The 17,517-nt window shown below is 47.1% G+C and overlaps 1 protein-coding gene across 4 annotated transcripts in view; it reads left to right on the plus strand.

Moving 5' to 3' along the window:
* Arhgap26 (Rho GTPase activating protein 26) overlaps positions 1-17,517 on the plus strand; it is a 394,170-nt gene that overhangs the window by 110,147 nt on the left and 266,506 nt on the right. For all 4 annotated transcript variants that reach the window (XM_038329860.2, XM_038329861.2, XM_038329863.2 and 1 more), the window contains exons 2-6: positions 593-688; positions 2,661-2,722; positions 6,150-6,221; positions 13,240-13,341; positions 14,631-14,741. In XM_038329860.2, the coding sequence (XP_038185788.1) occupies positions 593-688; positions 2,661-2,722; positions 6,150-6,221; positions 13,240-13,341; positions 14,631-14,741 (443 nt within the window). The remainder of the gene's footprint in view (positions 1-592; positions 689-2,660; positions 2,723-6,149; positions 6,222-13,239; positions 13,342-14,630; positions 14,742-17,517) is intronic.

The following is a 17,517-nucleotide window of genomic DNA, read 5'->3' on the forward strand; positions in this document are numbered from 1 at the left end:
TTGATGTGTGGATTGATATCCGGGTCTTCTGTTTGGTTCCATCGGTCCTCCTGTCTCTTCTTATACTAATACCAGGCTGTTTTCAGTATTGTAGCTCTGTAGTAGAGTTTGAAGTCAGGGATTGTGATACCTCCAGAGATTTCTTTATTACACAGGATTGTTTTGGCTATCCTGTGTTTTTTGCTTTTCCATATGAAGTTGAGTATTGCTCTTTTGAGATCTGTAAAGAATTTTGCTAGGATTTTGATGGTCATTGCATTGAATCTGTAGATTGTTTTTGGTAAGACTGCCATTTTTACTATGTTAATTCTGCCTATCCAAGAGCATGGGAGATCTTTCCATTTTCTGGTGTCTTCTTCAATTTCTTTCTTCAAAGATTTAAAGTTCATTTCATACAGGTCTTCCACTTGTTTGGTTAGAGTTTGTCTGAGATATTTTATGTTATTTGTGGCTATTGTGAAGTTAACATTTCTTTCATGAAATGGTCTCAGGAACAAACCTTGCTAAGTATACACAGAAGGACTTAAAAGGATAATAATTAGGAAGGCCAATTTAATTTCAATAATTTCTTTTTTCCTGTTTTTCTTTTTAGATTTGTCTTCGGCAAAGCGGAAGTTTGCAGATTCCTTAAATGAATTTAAATTTCAGTGTATTGGAGATGCAGAAACTGATGATGAGATGTGCATAGGTAAGTCACGCCCTCATGGGAGACAGAAACATTCCAGCAAGCCTTCTCTGGGGCTAGGAGGCCTTTAGTAAGGAATCCAGTGAGCAGTGGAAGGCACAGATAGGAAGGTCAGGGCGGGCTCCTCCTTGCATTGGCCCCACTCCCTGTCCAGTGGCAGGAGGAAGCTGGGAGTTTTGTGATGGCGTTCCTGTCCACCTTCCTTCAGTGTCCTGCCTAGCTTCGTGACACTGTCTTTTTTTCCCTTAACCCAGACACAATACTAAGAATGTAAGAGTGAGTGCAGATGGTAAAGAGAATTGGGTCAGGGTTGCACAGCGTTAGTTAACGGACTGAGATGAGAATGTTGCTATGTTTTACTTGACTTTTTATTTTAAACTGAGTTACCACATAAGTTGAACTTATCTCAAGTTCTAGTTTGTTTCTTTCTTTCTAAAATTTCACAAATTTGATCTGTTGGCCTTCCATTTTGGCCTGGTAACAGCTGGCTGGAGCCATGTGACTGTCACCACCTGCAGAGCAGAAACAGGACTCAGTCACTAGCTCCCTGTGTCTCCACCTCTCTCTCCTTTAAGTCCCTTACTGAGAGGTGGAGGTGAGTTCCCACGTAGCACCATGCTGTACTGCTTCCCTCTTTGCTGTCCCCTGCTCTCTTCCATACGCACCTCTGAGCACGGAGCATTGGTGCAGCCAAGACTCACTCACCACTTGCTCGGGGCTCATAGTCTGTTTTTTCTTATATTGGGCGTCTTGGTTGATGCCATAAAAGGAGGAAGAACTAAGAACAATTGGAGCTGGGATTGTAGCCCCAATGGTAGAGCACGTACTTAGTGTATGTGAGGGGCTGGGTTCAATGTCCAATACCAAAGCAATAACAAGAATTGGGAAAGTTAAGGTTGTTCAGATGATTTTGATTCTGTTGCCAGGCAGAACACCAGGATCTAGGTATGAGCAAAGACATCTGGGAAGTAGCTGAGAGCATTGCCCAAGTATCCTAAAGTCCTGGGGCTACTTCACTAAATGCCTGTTGCCTTAGTGAAAGATTCTGGCAAAGACCATCTGTGTTTGCCTGCCGTGCTGCAGGCTGCATTCTATTGCAGAGTGGCTTCAGAACTCAGGGAGAAGGAATGTAGAAGAAAGTGGTGGGGCTGCGTCCCGCCACCCGCCGCTGGCTAGCTTTACCCAAAATAATTACACGGAAACTGTATTCTTTTAAACACTGCCTGGCCCATTATCTGTAGCCTCTTATTGGCTATTTCTCATATCTTGCTTTAACCCATATTTAGTAATCTGGGTAGCACCACGAGGTGTGGCTTACCAGGAGAGATCTTAACCTGCGTCCATCTCGGAGAGGAGCAGCATGGAGACTCACTATGGAGACTGCCTGAAGCGTCTCCCCCACTCTACTTCCTGTTCCCACCATTCTGTTCTGTCTACTCCACCTACCTAATTTTCTGTTCTTAAAGGGCCAAGGCAGTTTTCTTTATTAATTAACCAATGAAAGAAACATAGACAGATAACTCTCCTCCATCAAAGGAACCCAAGGAGATGCCATCAATGTGGCTTCTGGTGCCCGCAGGACTATCTGTTTTATTGTCGTGCCAAAGCAAAGGTTGGATTTTGATGTAGCCCAGCAACAAAGATTGAAGAGGTTGAATCCTGGACAGGAAATCCTTCAGCCCCTTCCAGCCGCAGGGCTGGGAGCCTGCCAGCCCCTCAGCAGTCCTGGGAACTCTCAGGAATAGGCGGGTCTTTTCCTTGGAGAAATCCTCTAGCTGGTGTTCCAGGAGCAATTAACCTGCACTTCTGGGTCATCCTGTCTTTCGTGGTTAATGACTAAAAGATGAGGGAATCTGAAGACAGCAGTTGACTTTGGGCGTCCGTGTGCATAAGGAATTGAAATCAGTAAGTTGCTTTAGCATGCCCGTCATTTTGCTTTCAAAAAGTTTATGGCTTCTTTCTTTCTCTCTTCCAGCGAGATCTTTGCAAGAATTTGCCACTGTCCTCAGGAATCTTGAAGATGAGCGGAGTCGCATGGTGAGTCCCCAGGCAGTCTATGTGCATTGAGAGAGCAAAGACCCAGGTTTAAGTCGAGACTACCTCTGGAGTACTCTGAGGCTGTGAACCCCTGCAGAATTTGATGTTTCTTCTGACTGTTAAAAAATTACCAGCGCATAACTTTGGAAGAGGACCATTGTTCTCAAGATTCACTGTCGGTCTGAGGAGATCATTTAGTCAGTAAGGCCCTTGCTGCATAAGCCTGAGGACCCGAGTTAAGATCCCCAGCACCCATATAACAAACAGGATTCAGTGGCGCACATCTGTAATCCCTAGGGTTTGCTGGCTAGTCAGTCTGTCCAGATTGGTGAGTTCTGGGTTCAGTAGAAGACTGTCTCAAAAAGTAAGGTGGAAAAGCAGGCAAATAACTGAGGAATAACATAAATGTCAACCTTTGGCACACATGCACACACATAGAAGCATGTACATGCACACACACGCACGCACGCACGCACACACGGCTTTAGGGTAGTGCTTTAGGCTTTGTTAGCTTTTAGGAATCTGGCTGAAAGAGGAGGCATGTGTCCCAGTCTGCTTCTCCATGCCTCATTAAACCCATCCGGTGGTCATTCAGGAAAGGTATCGCCGCTTCACTCTGGCCCCAGGGCACCTGCCATGTGGCTGGCAGTCAGAAAATGCATCCCGGCAAAGAAGCATGGCTGCAGGAGCACCTCAGAAAGAGGGCCTGCAAATTTAAGAAGTCGGTGCTGACCTGTGGGTTCCAAGTCAGTGCTTTCAAACCTGCATCTGCTGTCGTTAGTGGGTGGGGTCCCTTTGCATTTCCCACATCCCCCAGGCAGCAGGAGGGAAGCCTGGTCAGAAGCCCCCAGCAGGCTTCACACTGGCTTGTACCTGGGGTTGGGGTAGGGGCTCATCTCCAGGTAGGCAGTCCCAGAAGGATGCCAAAATTGGAGCACGTTCCTTCTCTTTCTGTAGCAGTTGCTGACAGCATGAGCTGTCAGGACCAAGACAGTGTGCAGCCAGAGCCTGACCTGTTCTCCATAGCTCCTGTGATAGCTTTGACGCCCCCTCTGTGTCCTCCCAGTTTTCCAGATGAAGATACTGAGGTTCACAGGGGCCACCTTGTGTCCAGGCTCTCATGGTTGATAGTTTGTGCAGTTTTGATTCAAACCCAAATTGACATTCCACGAAAAGATGTGGGGATTTCTTTAAAATTCTCAGATGGACAGAAGCCCTCACACCTTTGCCTGGCAGAGACCCTCTCTTCTTTGACTACCGACTGCTGCTCACCGGAGCACTAGTGGCAGTGGTAGGGCCAGTGAAAGCATGAGTGTGCACATGCTAGTGCCCTAGAAAGGGACATGGTTCTTCTGAGTCTGACTTAGGGTCATATCAATATTTGGGGGCGGCAGTATGGTCAGCAAATCACCATGAATACCCTGCAAATTGCTGTGGCCTGCGGTAAGGGAGCAATGACTGGATTATGCTTTTTTCAACTTGCCTCTGCAATTTTATTATTACTCTCTGCTGTCTGCTTCTGAGTTCCTGGCCATCACAATCCTCTTCCCACCGTGCTCACTGTGGGACAGCTTTATCATCAGTTTGGCTCAGCTCAGCGAAGCTGTACCCTTTTGGAGGAGCCATGGTTGTGGGATATTTGGCTGCCCATTGTGTTTTCTGAATATCTGGTTCATTGCTCAGACTCTGCATGTACCACATGTGTCTGGACAGTCACTGTGGGCAGAGAGTGGCATCTGTGCTCTACTGTTAGTCCGGTTCCTCCTTACTGTGCTTTGGTAGATGAGAACACAGGTCTTGTCGAGGCTGACAGTGCTAATCATACTGGAGGAGGACTGGTTGTCATGCTTCCCATGAGAGCACCTGTGGACTAGCATTCCGAGTCTCCTTAGGGCTAGTATCTCAGCATGGGTACCTGCTGGGATAACTTGAAGGACTTCACAAACACCGATGTCTGGGATCAGGACCAGAGATTTGCAAAGCTCCCCTGGGGATTCTCATGTGCAACTGAGGTTGAGAACCGCTCATCAACTGGCTCAGCACACCTTTGTGAACTCCAGAAACTTGTAGTTGATTTATGGGCTAGACCTACATAAGCTAAGTAAACAATACCAGTTAGCAATAAAAATCAGGTAAGTTCGGTACTGTTACCACACTGCAGTGTTAAACTGTATTATGTAGAAACGAGTGCTTTCAAAATTAAGAAACACGCAAATGGGAATAAATGTGGAGAGCCACTCTTTTCTGTCCCTCACGTTGTCCAGGCAGTTTTTTTACTGTGTCCACCAAGAACCTCTGGCATTTTCTGTGTTGTTGCCATTGTGAAGGGCATGCATATGATTTAGAGAAAATAATGCTTTGTTGAAGAGAGATTCCTGAAATAATTAGTTGAGAGAAGCGTGAGCAATGAGTAAAGATCGTAAAATATTGTGCTGCTTTTGAAAAGACTGTAGAATCTTAGAGCCGTAGCAATGCAGCCCCCTCATTTTTCTGGATTAGGAAATTAGAGTCCAGAGAATTTAAATGTTTTGTTCATGGTCACACACTTGGCAGCTTGTCCAGGGGTCACTCATTCACTCATTTGGTCATTCAGAAGTGTTTAAGTGTGCCTTTGTTTCTGACTTCTTTGGTGCTTTGGGAATACCGGGGGATGAGCGAGTCTTTTCAGGGCTGGCGTATGTGTTGGTAGATAGTTCTGAGCCAGAAAACCACCTGGCCTTTGAGTTCTGAAAGGCTTCTGGACAGCTTGTCTGAATTACAGCTCTGGAGGTCCGGGAAGGCCTCCACAGAGAAGTGACCTTTAAACTGAGACCTTGATTATAACGTGTCCAGGAGCATCAGAGGGAAAAGCCAGAGACAAAGGGCCCAAGGTAGGACAGATTTGGTGCATTCAAGGTCTGTCGGTGTGACAGGGAATCAGAGTGTGGGAACTGATGGCTGGGCCCGGTACAATGCAGTTGGGAGGCAGCCAGTGGTCAGGAGGCAGAGGTTTCGGCCCCAGTTAGTTCCCTATGGAACCTATCAGGTGTGAAAGGTCTTTTCTGTAGGTGTCCGAAGGTGTTTTAGATTTTAACTGAGACTCCATGTTGATGTACTTTGCTTGGGTGAATACCGAACTTACGTCACCTGAAGCTTGAAACTTAGACGGCCTCTGTCGCCAGGTCCCTGCACCCTGTAGTGGTTGTCTGCCCTTTAGATTCACTTCCTTCAGAAGGCTGAGGTTTAGAGGACTGTAAGGCCCAGGCTGTCCTGGGCCGCACAGACTCACTCTCCGCGGGAGGAAGGTCCATTAGGAGTGTCTGAGCGGATTCTCTCTAAGGAGCTGTTGCACAGTGGCACACGGAGTGAGGTTTCATCTGGAGGCCGGAGGGAGCCCTTGTGGGAGAGCTGCTGTGCTTCGCTGCTAATCTCTGCTTTTCTTCCCCAGATTGAGAATGCCAGTGAGGTGCTCATCACGCCCTTGGAGAAGTTTCGAAAGGAGCAGATCGGGGCTGCCAGGGTGAGGATTTTGCAAACTTTGTTCTTGCCCTTTAGGATGGAGTCTGGAGACGGCAGCACTTCCTCCAGTTCCAGCTCGGCTCCCCTGCCTTCTACAAGAGGCTGAAGTGCAGGCTGCCTGTGGCCACCATCTGCAGCCAGCCCAGTGTGTTGTTGTCTGATCGTTGGGTGCTAATTCATAAGCCACTCAAGGTAGAGGTGTTGCCTCTTTGTGCTGGGTGGCTGTGTGCTTGGACGGTGGACTGACTGGTCGCCCTACTCATTTTGTGTCATTGTGAGTGGGGTGAGGAGAACCAAAACTGCATTTAAGCAGAGTTATGAGCTAGGCTTTGGGGACACAGGGGCTTCTTATAAGCCTCATTAAACAAAGTATATTTACTTATTGTGTGTGTGCGCGCGTGTGTTTGTGTGTATTTTTGTGTCTGCATGCACGCGCGCGCGCACGCACACACACACACACACACACACACACACACACACACACACTCATATGCCAAGTGCCCGTGTGAAAGTCTGAGAACAGCTCTCACCATATGGGACCTAGAAACTGAATTCAGATCATCAGTGATGAGCACTTATTAACAGTTGATCTATCTTGCCAGCTCTCAGCTCATCTTTTGTTATGTATAGAAATAAGCCTGCCTTTGTTAGATCATTCAATTCTTCAAGACAAACTGAAAATTCAGAGACTTATGAGAGATTTCCAGTGGGTAAATATTTTAAGAACACACATATCTAGGTCAGACTCAACTGCATGCATGCTTTAGCCCAGAGGTCACCATTTGTGATTGACCTTGAGGCATTGAGACCAGACAGCTAATTCATTCATTCATTCATTTATTCGTTTTCTTTCTTTCTAACTTAGATTTTTATTGAAAATAGATTTCTTATGTATTATAGTCTGACATGATTTTCCCTTCCCCAACTCCTACCAGATTTTCCCTATATCTCCACCCACCCAAATTTTGACTTTTTCTTTCTCTTTAAAAAAACAAATAGTTAGGCAATAAAAAAAAACAAAATAACTTCCCCTAAAACAAAAAACAAACAAACCAGAATTGGACAAAACAAACAGGAGAAGAAGAAAAAACAAAGCCAAAGAAGCACAAGAAACACACACACATACACACACGTAGAAATCTCATAAAAACTCAAAATCAGAAACTGTATTATATCAACAACTTATAAGGTCAAAAAAATGATGAGACAAAGCATCATAAGACAAAAGCCTCCAAAAGGACCATCGCACTTCTTTTGTGCTGGCCGTCACTGCTCTGCACCGCCCTGACCTTACGTGTGGTTTGTGTACCCAGGAAATTTGTTGGAGAAAACTAATTTTTGTAATGTGTTTCTAGAAGAGGGCCAAGGGAAGCCTGTTCCCTTGTCTGGAGTTAAGTCACTAACTAAACTAGCAGAGTGTTAAAGGCCCCCTACAGGTGAGGTGTTTTTTTTATCCTAATGGTAGCAAGAGGCTTCTGTCCCATATTTTCCTGCTGTGAATGAATTCAGATGCAGCCCCTTGAACCATCCATGGAGGGGCAGGGAAGATTGAAGGCAATTCCATGCTTTCTGTAGGTTTTACTTTGAAAACTGCCCTGGAGAAGTCCTATAGGAGTGAGCTTCTTTGCCTCCCTGCCTTCCAGCTGCTTTTTAGAAATAGACATGCCTACTGAAAAGGATAATGCTTGGTTAAAGCTTCCAGAGGGATGCTTAGCCTTACTTTGAAGGGAAAGCCATGGAAGGATTTTTCTCCTAGTTTACAGCAGACTTGTAACCATTTAGGTTTACATTTAGGAAGAAAGAAGTATGTATTGCTTCTGTTCCAGAGAAGTCTTCTACTAAGACTCTTGTCCACCAGCACGCCTCTCTGTAATATCTGAGACTATATGGCTAGCAATTCTCTTAGTGGTCCAGGAAGTCACCTTCTCTTGCATGTCCTGGGCCTGTATGTTCCTGTGTTCACACACCTACCGCAGAGGGTTCTGGCCTGCCTGTTATCTTTACAGTAGCTGCTTCTAATGGAAAACACAGATATCCTCCCACTCTGGCCCTCCCCTGTATTGTTTTGGGAGTTACCATAGTTACTGGGAAGGAACAGTACAGCTCCCTCTGGGTTTACCACAGCGATCCTGTGATGGGATCATGCACCTTTGCCTACACGTGGGATGTGTGTCACTGCTTTAAGCTTCCCCCAGGCAAATCGTTAATGATTCGTTTTGGTATTTGAGGTGATTTCTCATCCCTCCTCCTTTGTCATTTCTTGTTTTCTTTCCCAGTGTATCCCCCTCTCAACACACCCATACATTCATATCATAGTAGTATGTGAATTTGAAAGAACGCCTACAAAGCTTAAAGGCAATCCAGCCAGGCACCTCAGAGACACCCAAGGAGCCAGCAGGGTTCTTTGCCTGTTTTGGGTGGCCCAGAGCTTGTTCCTGAATTCTGCATATTTGATGCTAAAATTATTTTTTCCCTCCTCCTGCCTCTCTTCTCTGCTACTGCTTTGGTTGCCATAACAACCTGTTGCACAGGGGTCCGGGAAGGGGAGTTTGTCTTAGATTCTTTTTGTTGTTGCTGTTGTGATCAAATGCGTCAGACAAAGGAGCTTAAGGAAGAAAGGGTTCATTTTGGCTCTCAGTTCCAGGAGACAGTGCGTCATAAGTCACAGTGGGAAGAGCTTGAGGCTACTGATCACATCACCAGCCAAGGGACAGAGCAATGCGTGGCTGCTTCTCCTTGGGTCCTCTCTCCATACAATGCAGGATCCTAGTCTGACTGCTACCTCCCCCAGTGGGAGTTTTCCCCCTCAGTTCACACAGTCAAGATAATCTCCCATAGGTATATTGAAGCCTGTCCCAGGTGATTCCAGATTTTGTCAAGTTGACAATTAGCGCTAACCATAACAGGGCCTTTGGGTATTCTTGTGCTAGAGGCCACTCAGGAATAAAGTGTTACCCCAGATCTTGTCATAACTGTGGCCCTAAGTCTATACTTTGGCTTTTTCTACACAGGAAGCAGAGTGGCAGTGCTGTGCTTTGTAGTGAAAGCAGAATAGGCACCTGGGAGTAGCGGGTAGGGGTGGCTCTAGAGCGAGGCTGTGTGTTCCAGACTTACTGTATACAGCTTTAGAAGTGGAGGCTTCTGAAGCTCCACGTCCCTGTTTCCTCATCTTTAAAAGGGGACAGTAAAACTTTCCCACACAGAGTGAATCCATAGGAGGCACTTATGTGTCCTATGGCTGTTTGAACAGAAGGACAGTGCTTGTCATTTAGTATTCATCTGTGGTTATGACATTAGGTCACACAGGTCATTAGGAGTATATGAGAAGGGATGAAGAGATAGCTCAGTGGATAAGTGTGCATTTTGCTTTTGCAGATGACCTGAGTTTCATTCTAGGACCCATATTGGGCTGCCTATAATTCAGGGTATCTGATGCCCTCCTCAGAGGACACATATTCACATGTATAAACACACACACACACACACACACACACACACACACACACACACACACCCCACAGAGTTAAAAATTTAAAAACCACAAAATATATATGTGAGAGCCCAACACTACTCTGTAGTCAGGATTAGTGGATGACAAGCAGATATGGCTGAGAGGAGAGCATTAGACACAAAGCTATAAACAATGCCTGGTTCCAAACTGTGGTATGTGCTTCGGGAGGGTTGCCTTTATCGAGCTGATACTTGCAAGGCAAATGTTGCATTTGATGGAAAGGAAGTGGTTGCAGATGGCAAGTACCTTATCATCATCAGCACCACCACCGCTGATCATTCCTGTCACCATCAGCAGTGACAGTAGCAGCAGAGGCTCCCACTGCCACCAGCATTATCACCACCATTGCTCCAGTTTCACCATTAACACACTGCCCAGAGTTTCAGGTGCCGGGATAAGGCACCATGGCCAAAAGCAACTTGAGGAGGAAAGGGCTTGGTTACCTTCTACTTCAGAGGATATCACCAAGGAAAGTCAGGGCAGGAACTCAAGGCAGGAACCTGGAGTCAGGAACTGAAGCAGAAGCCATGGAAGAGCACTGCTTACTGGCTTGCTCCTCATGGTTTGCTCTCCTTGCTTTCTTTAGCACTTAGGAGTGGCAACGCCCCCCACAGTGACTAGGCCTTTCACATCAATCATCGATCAATAAAATGTTCTTCAGCCCGATACGGTGGGGGCATTTTGTCAGTTGAGGTTCTCTTTTCAGTTGTATCAAGTTGACATAAAATTTTCCGGCACAGCCATTATCACCTCTACCATCATTACCACCGCTGCTGCCACCATTATCACAAACACCACCACCATAGGGTGACAGTGACTGCTTCCCCCAGCTCATCGGTCTGCTACCTGTCCTCCCAGTGGCCTCTGTCACCACCGTTATCACAGCACCATCACCATTGGCACCACAGTTACTGCCCCCTCACCAGTATCCCTGGAATATTCTGCGTGCTGTCCATGCGGCAGCCACTGTGCTAAGTGCTCTCTGTGGTTCAACTCATTTAATTCAAGTAACGCTGAGAAGAGCGAGTGTTCTTGTCTTATCACAGAGTTGTGAGCTGCATGATGGAACCTGAGCAATGGTCTCATCTAGTCAGCCTGTGTTTGTTGAGGAGCAAGTTGGGTCCTGGAAAGTGATGGTGGTAAATGAGGCTGGAGGGAGAGCTTAACCGTTAAGAGGCCGTATAAGTTCTCTCCGAGTACCTGAGTTCAGTTCCCAGCATCCACAACAAAGCAGTTCACAACAGCCTGTATCTTGAGTTCCAGGGCACTCAGCATCTACCTTCTGGCTTCTGAGGGCACCCGTACTCACTTGCACGTATCCCTACCCAGACACACAGAGCTGCCACTCATAAAACACATCTTTTAAAGACTAAAAGGAGAAAGCTACTAGCTGAGCACAAGCAACCATCTCTCCTTGCTTCACTGATTCTGGATGCAGTGTGACCAACTGCCTCGGACGCTTAGAACCACGACTTAGTGGGATGAAGTGTACCCCAGAACTGACCTACCGTGAGATGGACTATACCCCGGAACTGACTTACCGTGGGATGGACTGTACCCCGGAACTGACCTACCGTGAGATGGACTGTATCCCAGAACTGACTTACCATGGGATGGACTGTACCCCGGAACTGACTTACCGTGAGATGGACTGTACCCCGGAACTGACCTACCGTGAGATGGACTGTACTCCGGAACTGACTTACTGTGGGATGGACTGTACCCTGGAACTGAGCCAGACGAACCCTTTCTTCCTGAAGTTGCTTTTGTCAGTGTTGTATGATAGCGTTAGACAATGCACCAACAAAGTGCGTTAAGTATGGCTTTCCCCGCAGAGGCCTTGGTGAGGCCTTGGTGTGCTGTCTCAGCATGGGGGCTTTTCTTTCCCTCTTTCTCTCAGCTCCCTTCTCTGTGGCAATCCAGTGACCTTGGACTCTGGAGGCTCCAGTCCCCTAAAAGTTACAAAATGCCAGTGACTCATGCCCCCTGGCCTTTCCTAACCTTCGGCCTGTGGCCCTGGCTGGCCGTAGGGTGCTCTGTGGGGTTGCCGGCCACTAGGCTAGTGAGAGTGGGTTTGTGTGATGTGAGCATGGAGTGGAGTTGGAATCCAGCTCCAGGCTTATGGATTAAGGGAGAGGAGTTGCTTGCCTGGGCCTTTCTCAGACTTGGAGGGGAATGCTGCTGTGAGCCTTTCCTTGACTCACGCTCACTTCGTGGTGTGAGTTTGGAGAGGATTCTAAGGCACAATCAGGTTGTAGGAATGGGTTCATGCCCACTAAGTGTGTATATGATCGTTTCTGCTCCCTGCGAGGCTTAGGAGCTTGCTGCCGACCGGAGAGATGCTGGAGCTTGCTAGGACCTCTTGGCTCAGAGTGTTCTGCCCTAGGATGAGTGTTCTGCCCTAGGATGCCCCAGCATTGCTGGCTGCCTGTTCTGGGTGCCTCCCCTCTGCCTCCTCAGGTGTTCACCAGGTCTCAGTTTTCATCTCTCCCCACTGAGGCCTCTCCTAAGAACCCTCTCTCTCTTTTTTTTTAAAACCTCTTACAGTAGCCTGTAATTATACTACTTATTTGTTTCCTGGTTAATCATGTTTCTCTCCCCACTAGAATGTTCCCATCCTGAGAGGAGGAGTCACTGCCAGAGTAGCTCCTAGGACAGAGCCATCGCTAGTCCTGAGCTCGTGAGCTGAATGGGATGCCTTCCTTGTCTAGCTGGAGCGCCTTTCTTGTCTAGCTGGACTGCTTTTCTTTCACAGTCTCTAGAGCTGCACAGAATATCTCATTCGGGCGCCAGATGAGTCAGAAGCAGGCTGACACAGTGGGGTAGCGCACCCCAGCATTTGTGCTAGACTTGAGCAGCTTCCCGGCCCCGCCCACAGCGGTGTGGAGGGCAAAGAGACCGACTGCCTGTGACTGTGTCTCGAGTGGGCAGAGTGTGGGCTTCAAAGGCAGATCGTGTTAGCTTGGTGTCAGCCTTGTCATTCTCTGTGACATTTTTGCAAATCGCCTTCCTTTTGAGTTTTCTTACCTCTAAAATGGGGAATAAAAATAGAACCTTGGTGACTCAAGAACTCGGTGGGAGAGTACAGGTTGATATGTATATTATTAAATCATTTTTCATTTCTTAGACAATAATTTAAGCTAATAAAAACTTCTCAACAAAAGGGAAGAATTTTCATGTCTCAGTTCCTTGACTCATGTTTACATGGGCCACACCAGGTTTGTACCATGCTGCCACTGCCTTCCAGTCTTAACCGTCCAGGCTTTCACATGACGGGTAATATACTTCCTGCATATCCCACGCCATCATTATAAGCCCCATCTGTGGACAGCAGCGACGCTTTGACTTTGGTTTTAAGGTTTGCCGTCCTCGATGGACATTATCTAAAGAGCAGGAGCATCATCATTTTGGGTGGAGGGAATGGTGAACTGTGAGCACCCAAAGGTCCTGAGGGAACCGGCTACTTCACTCCCGTAACCTCTTACTCTTTCTCCTTCCCCCTCACCAGGAAGCCAAAAAGAAGTACGACAAAGAGACCGAGAAGTACTGTGGCATCTTAGAAAAGCACTTGAATTTGTCTTCCAAGAAAAAGGAAGCCCAGCTGCAGGAGGTGAGAAACCCCAGAGCTCCTGCACGGTGTTAGCTTCTGTGTGGTGCTGCAGATAGAAGCCCATTGCTGTGTGTGAGTCAATACCTGGATTGGAGGAGACCTGAAAAGTAGGCTCTAGGCTGAAGCCTCCTCCAGGGCTGCCACGCCCTCCTGGGTCCGGCTTCCCTGCTTCCTAACCTGCTAGTGGCAGGAACAGTGCTGCCCACTACCTCCTCCTGGGCTGTGTCTCTTCATCTCCAGCTCGGATCTGCTTACTTTTTCTCTCACTGTTGGCCTTAATGCTGCTTTCGCCCACCTGACCTCCTGCCTTGTATTAGTGCCTTACGAGACTGGAGTCTGAAATACTTGGGTTTTCTTATCGTTCCTTAATAATAGCTTCTAATTAATTGTTTCAGTGCAGCATTTGATACTTTTCCCAGTTTTTATTTTTTAATAATATCTTACTGTCATACATGTATTTTGAATGTTGTTAATCATTTTCTTATTAAACTATTCTTTGATTGGGCATGGTGGCAGAAACCTGTAATGCCTGCACTGTAGGCCAAGAAGGAGGACTGTGAGTTCAAGGCTGGTCTGGACTATGAGAGAGACTGTCTCAGAAAAACAAGGGTTGGGGTGTGATCTTAATGCCAGAGTGTAAGGCTGTGTACCACCCACCACAAAAAAGAAATTCTCGGACCTGCTCATCTCGGCAGTAGTTTATTTTGACGAAAGGACAGTGTGGTGTGCATGGAGCTGCCACATCTTTCACTGTTGTTGGAGCTTTTCTGTTTGAGTCCATAATCCAGGGAGGAAGCCATTAAAGGGCAGCGGTGTGGAATGCTGCTGCCACCTAGTGGATGATGATGATATTTTAAAGAGTAGTGTGTTCTTCAGTGGCTATGAAGTTTGCACCCAAACTCGTGTTTGTTCCTTCGGCTAATACTCACTGGCTACGTCTGAGGACGTCTGTTGAGGGCATGGGTGTTCAGTGAGAGTGAGACGAAGGGTCTGCTCTTGTGGAACTTAAAATTCTGGAGAATGTCTCCCAAGAAACACAAAATAGTTGCTTGATAGGTCAAGCTGGAGTGTATGCGTACGTGCGCATGCATGCATATGTATTTGTGTGTGTGTGTGTGTGTGCGTCCGTAAACATAGTGTTTGGAATAGCGTTCAATAGCTTCCCATTTTTCTTCGGTATGATGCTGCTTGATTTCTTTTAAAAATTTACCTTCACATATTTTCTCCTTGCTTAGTGTATTCCTTAGTTAATAGCTTGTTCTCTCTGTTAAATTCTGTCTCGTTTGCAGGCAGACAGCCAAGTGGACCTGGTTCGGCAGCATTTTTATGAAGTGTCCCTGGAGTATGTCTTTAAGGTGCAGGAAGTCCAAGAGAGAAAGATGTTTGAGTTTGTGGAGCCTGTGAGTAGCTGTTTGCTTTCATCTGAACCACCTCATAGCACAGAACAGATTCTGTTATTCTTAATAAACCCGCGAAGTCAGATATTAGAGGGTGAAAGCTGAGAGGTCAAAGAAGCAGAGCGTCCAGCCATTGGAGAGACCGTTTACCTCTACTGAATCCTCAGACTCTACTAATGCTCAGACTGCATCTTCAGACTGCACTGTCTCCACTAAACCTCAGACTGCAGTGGGCTCCTGTCTCTTCCTGCCTTATGTTCCTCTCTCTGCCCAGCCACATACCTTCCTGTCTCCACCTCTCTAGTGCTGGGATTAAAGGTGTGGGACTCCCAAGTACTGGGATTAAAGGTGTGAACCACCACCGCCTGACCTCTAATGGCGTAGCTCTGCAGGCAGATCTTCAGGAAGCTTTATTTGCTAAGACACAAACGAAGTCTCACTACCCAGCAGTGATAATGAAAATGCTGGCCATGCAGGAGGATGTTGAGCAGTCCCGGGCCTGGACTGTCTTCTTTTTATCAGGGAAAGCCCTGCCACTTTGGTTCCCTGGACTCTTCCCACCTTGGGAGCTGTTGGTAGAGCACTCAGTGATGGAGACAGTAAAGTCAGCATCAGCTCCGGCCTCTGACCACCCCCTGTTGCACTGTTTGATCTGCAGGGAGAAGTGTAAGCAGGATTCCTGCTGGGAAATGTCACAGTCCAGCAGCTCTGCTTTGTCCCCCTCCTCCCTCAGTCCGCATGCACATAGGAGGATCTAGGAAGCACTGGAATGCACATTGTCGTGTTCGCATTCCGCCCCTGGCTTCAGAGCCCTTTCTGCCCCGGTCAGGCTCTAAGTGAGGCTCTTAAAGAAGGTGACTTCTCACAGCAGATTTGTCATAGGCAGAAGCAGCACAGAGGCTCTGCTGAGGGGACCACCATGGAATCCAGACGTGGCCAGTGTCTCACTGGGCACGAAAGAGTGCCACACAGGAAAAAGTCCGACCTGATGGTTGTACCATCCTTGTTAAAGTTCCATTCAGCTGGTGCTGCTCCACCTACTGTGACACCTGAGCAAGGACTCTGCTTTAGGAAGACTTTAGGGAGCCACGAAGGTGGGGGAAGAGGGGAAAGGACAGGGGAGAGGTTTGGAGGGGAGGGGTAGGGGGAGAATGGATTTTGTCACATTGCATTCCTGTATGAAGAGTTCTTTAAAAAAAATTTGGCCATCAAAAGACCTTTCTACATTTAAAAAATAGTGTTCTTAAGTAGAAAATTCTTGCTTTTGATGAGTATTATTCCAGCTGGCCCATCTGACTTTGGAGTTTGGTCTTTCAGTGGGCACCCTTAACAAGTAAGATATCACACCTCTTAATTTGGGTTGAATGACAACCACAAAACCCTCACACCCAACAGATGTTTACTTCTGACATGTTTGTCAGGTCTGGCTACTCAGGTAGGCGTGGCTGGCCTCATTTGCCTGGGTTTTCTTCTTCTCTCTTTGTTTCTTCTCCCTCTTCTTCATCACCATTGCTATATTTATAGCGGCAATTCCAGCTCTGTGACTTACTTGCTGAGACCTTGTATAAAGCTACATCTAGGTGTTCCTGCTTCTTCATTTGAAGACGAGGATAGAACCCGTGCACCCCACCTCCCAGGCGTTTTAAGAACTGAATCGTGTAATGGAGGTGAGGAAGGAAAAGCATGGGCTTCCTTCACGTTGTCCTTGCATACAACCCAGTCTCAACAGGACTCGCTGTGCAGAAGACTCCCCTGGGGCTCCCACCCTTGACTGTTTGGATTGGGCTGGAGAAGGGCGATATGAACCTCTCCCACTTTGAGAACCACTGTGAGCACTGATGGCCTGGTTCTTCACCGAGGAATAGTGTCTGATTACAGGCAGAAAGGAAACCACGAGAACCCATTGAGTGAGATTTCTGGGCATACAGGTGCTGGTCACTGAAGCTGCAGATAGTGAGGTGTCTGCAGCTCAGATGAAAGTGGTTGGCTCTCCGTGAAAGTGCTCCCAGAGAGAGGAGTCTGGGGGAGGTGTTGGCAGAGCCATGCTTCCTCAGAAGCCTACAGACAAGGTGTCTTTCCTTTCCTCCCCTAACTCTATCAGTTTCCCCACAACCCTTGTCGTTCCATGACTTGGAAAGGCCTCCTATGCTGGACTGGAAGCACCCACCTCCTTGTGACAGATCCCAGGAGGCCTCCTGTGGAAGGGGATAGAGGGAGAGGGCAGTGGAGAAGACAAGACGCCGTGAGGGGAGAAGGAAGGGCCCAGGAGAACAGCACACAAGGAAGCGTTTCCTATAGAAATGAGGCCAAAGGACGTGAGAACCAATATAAACCTTAGCAATCACCGTCTCTTCTGTCTCCACAGGACAAGTGAGGTCTTGTTTACTTTCAGTGAAGGGAAAGCTGAGCTCATAGCAATGTCTTTAGGTTCAGTTGCTTGTTTTGGGCATCTCTCTTAAAAAAAAAAAAAAAAAAAAAAAAAAAAAAAAAAAAAAAAAAAAAAAAAAAAAAAAAAAAAAAAAAAAACAGGTGCATAAGGTCCAGAGAGATGGCTCAGTAGTTAAGAACTCTGACTGCTCTTCCAGGGGACCCAGGTTCAAAACTGGACCCACGCGGAGGCTCACAGCCATCTGTAATTCTGGTTTCAGGGAATCTGCTGCCCTCTTGTGGCCTCTCTGGGCACTGTATGTAAATGGTAAATGTACATACAGGCCAAAAAACCCCCAACACCTATACACACAAAACAACAACAACAACAAGAACAACAACAACATCATCA

The sequence above is a fragment of the Arvicola amphibius genome, chromosome 5 (assembly GCF_903992535.2).
Source record: "Arvicola amphibius chromosome 5, mArvAmp1.2, whole genome shotgun sequence".
Taxonomy (NCBI): domain Eukaryota; kingdom Metazoa; phylum Chordata; class Mammalia; order Rodentia; family Cricetidae; genus Arvicola; species Arvicola amphibius.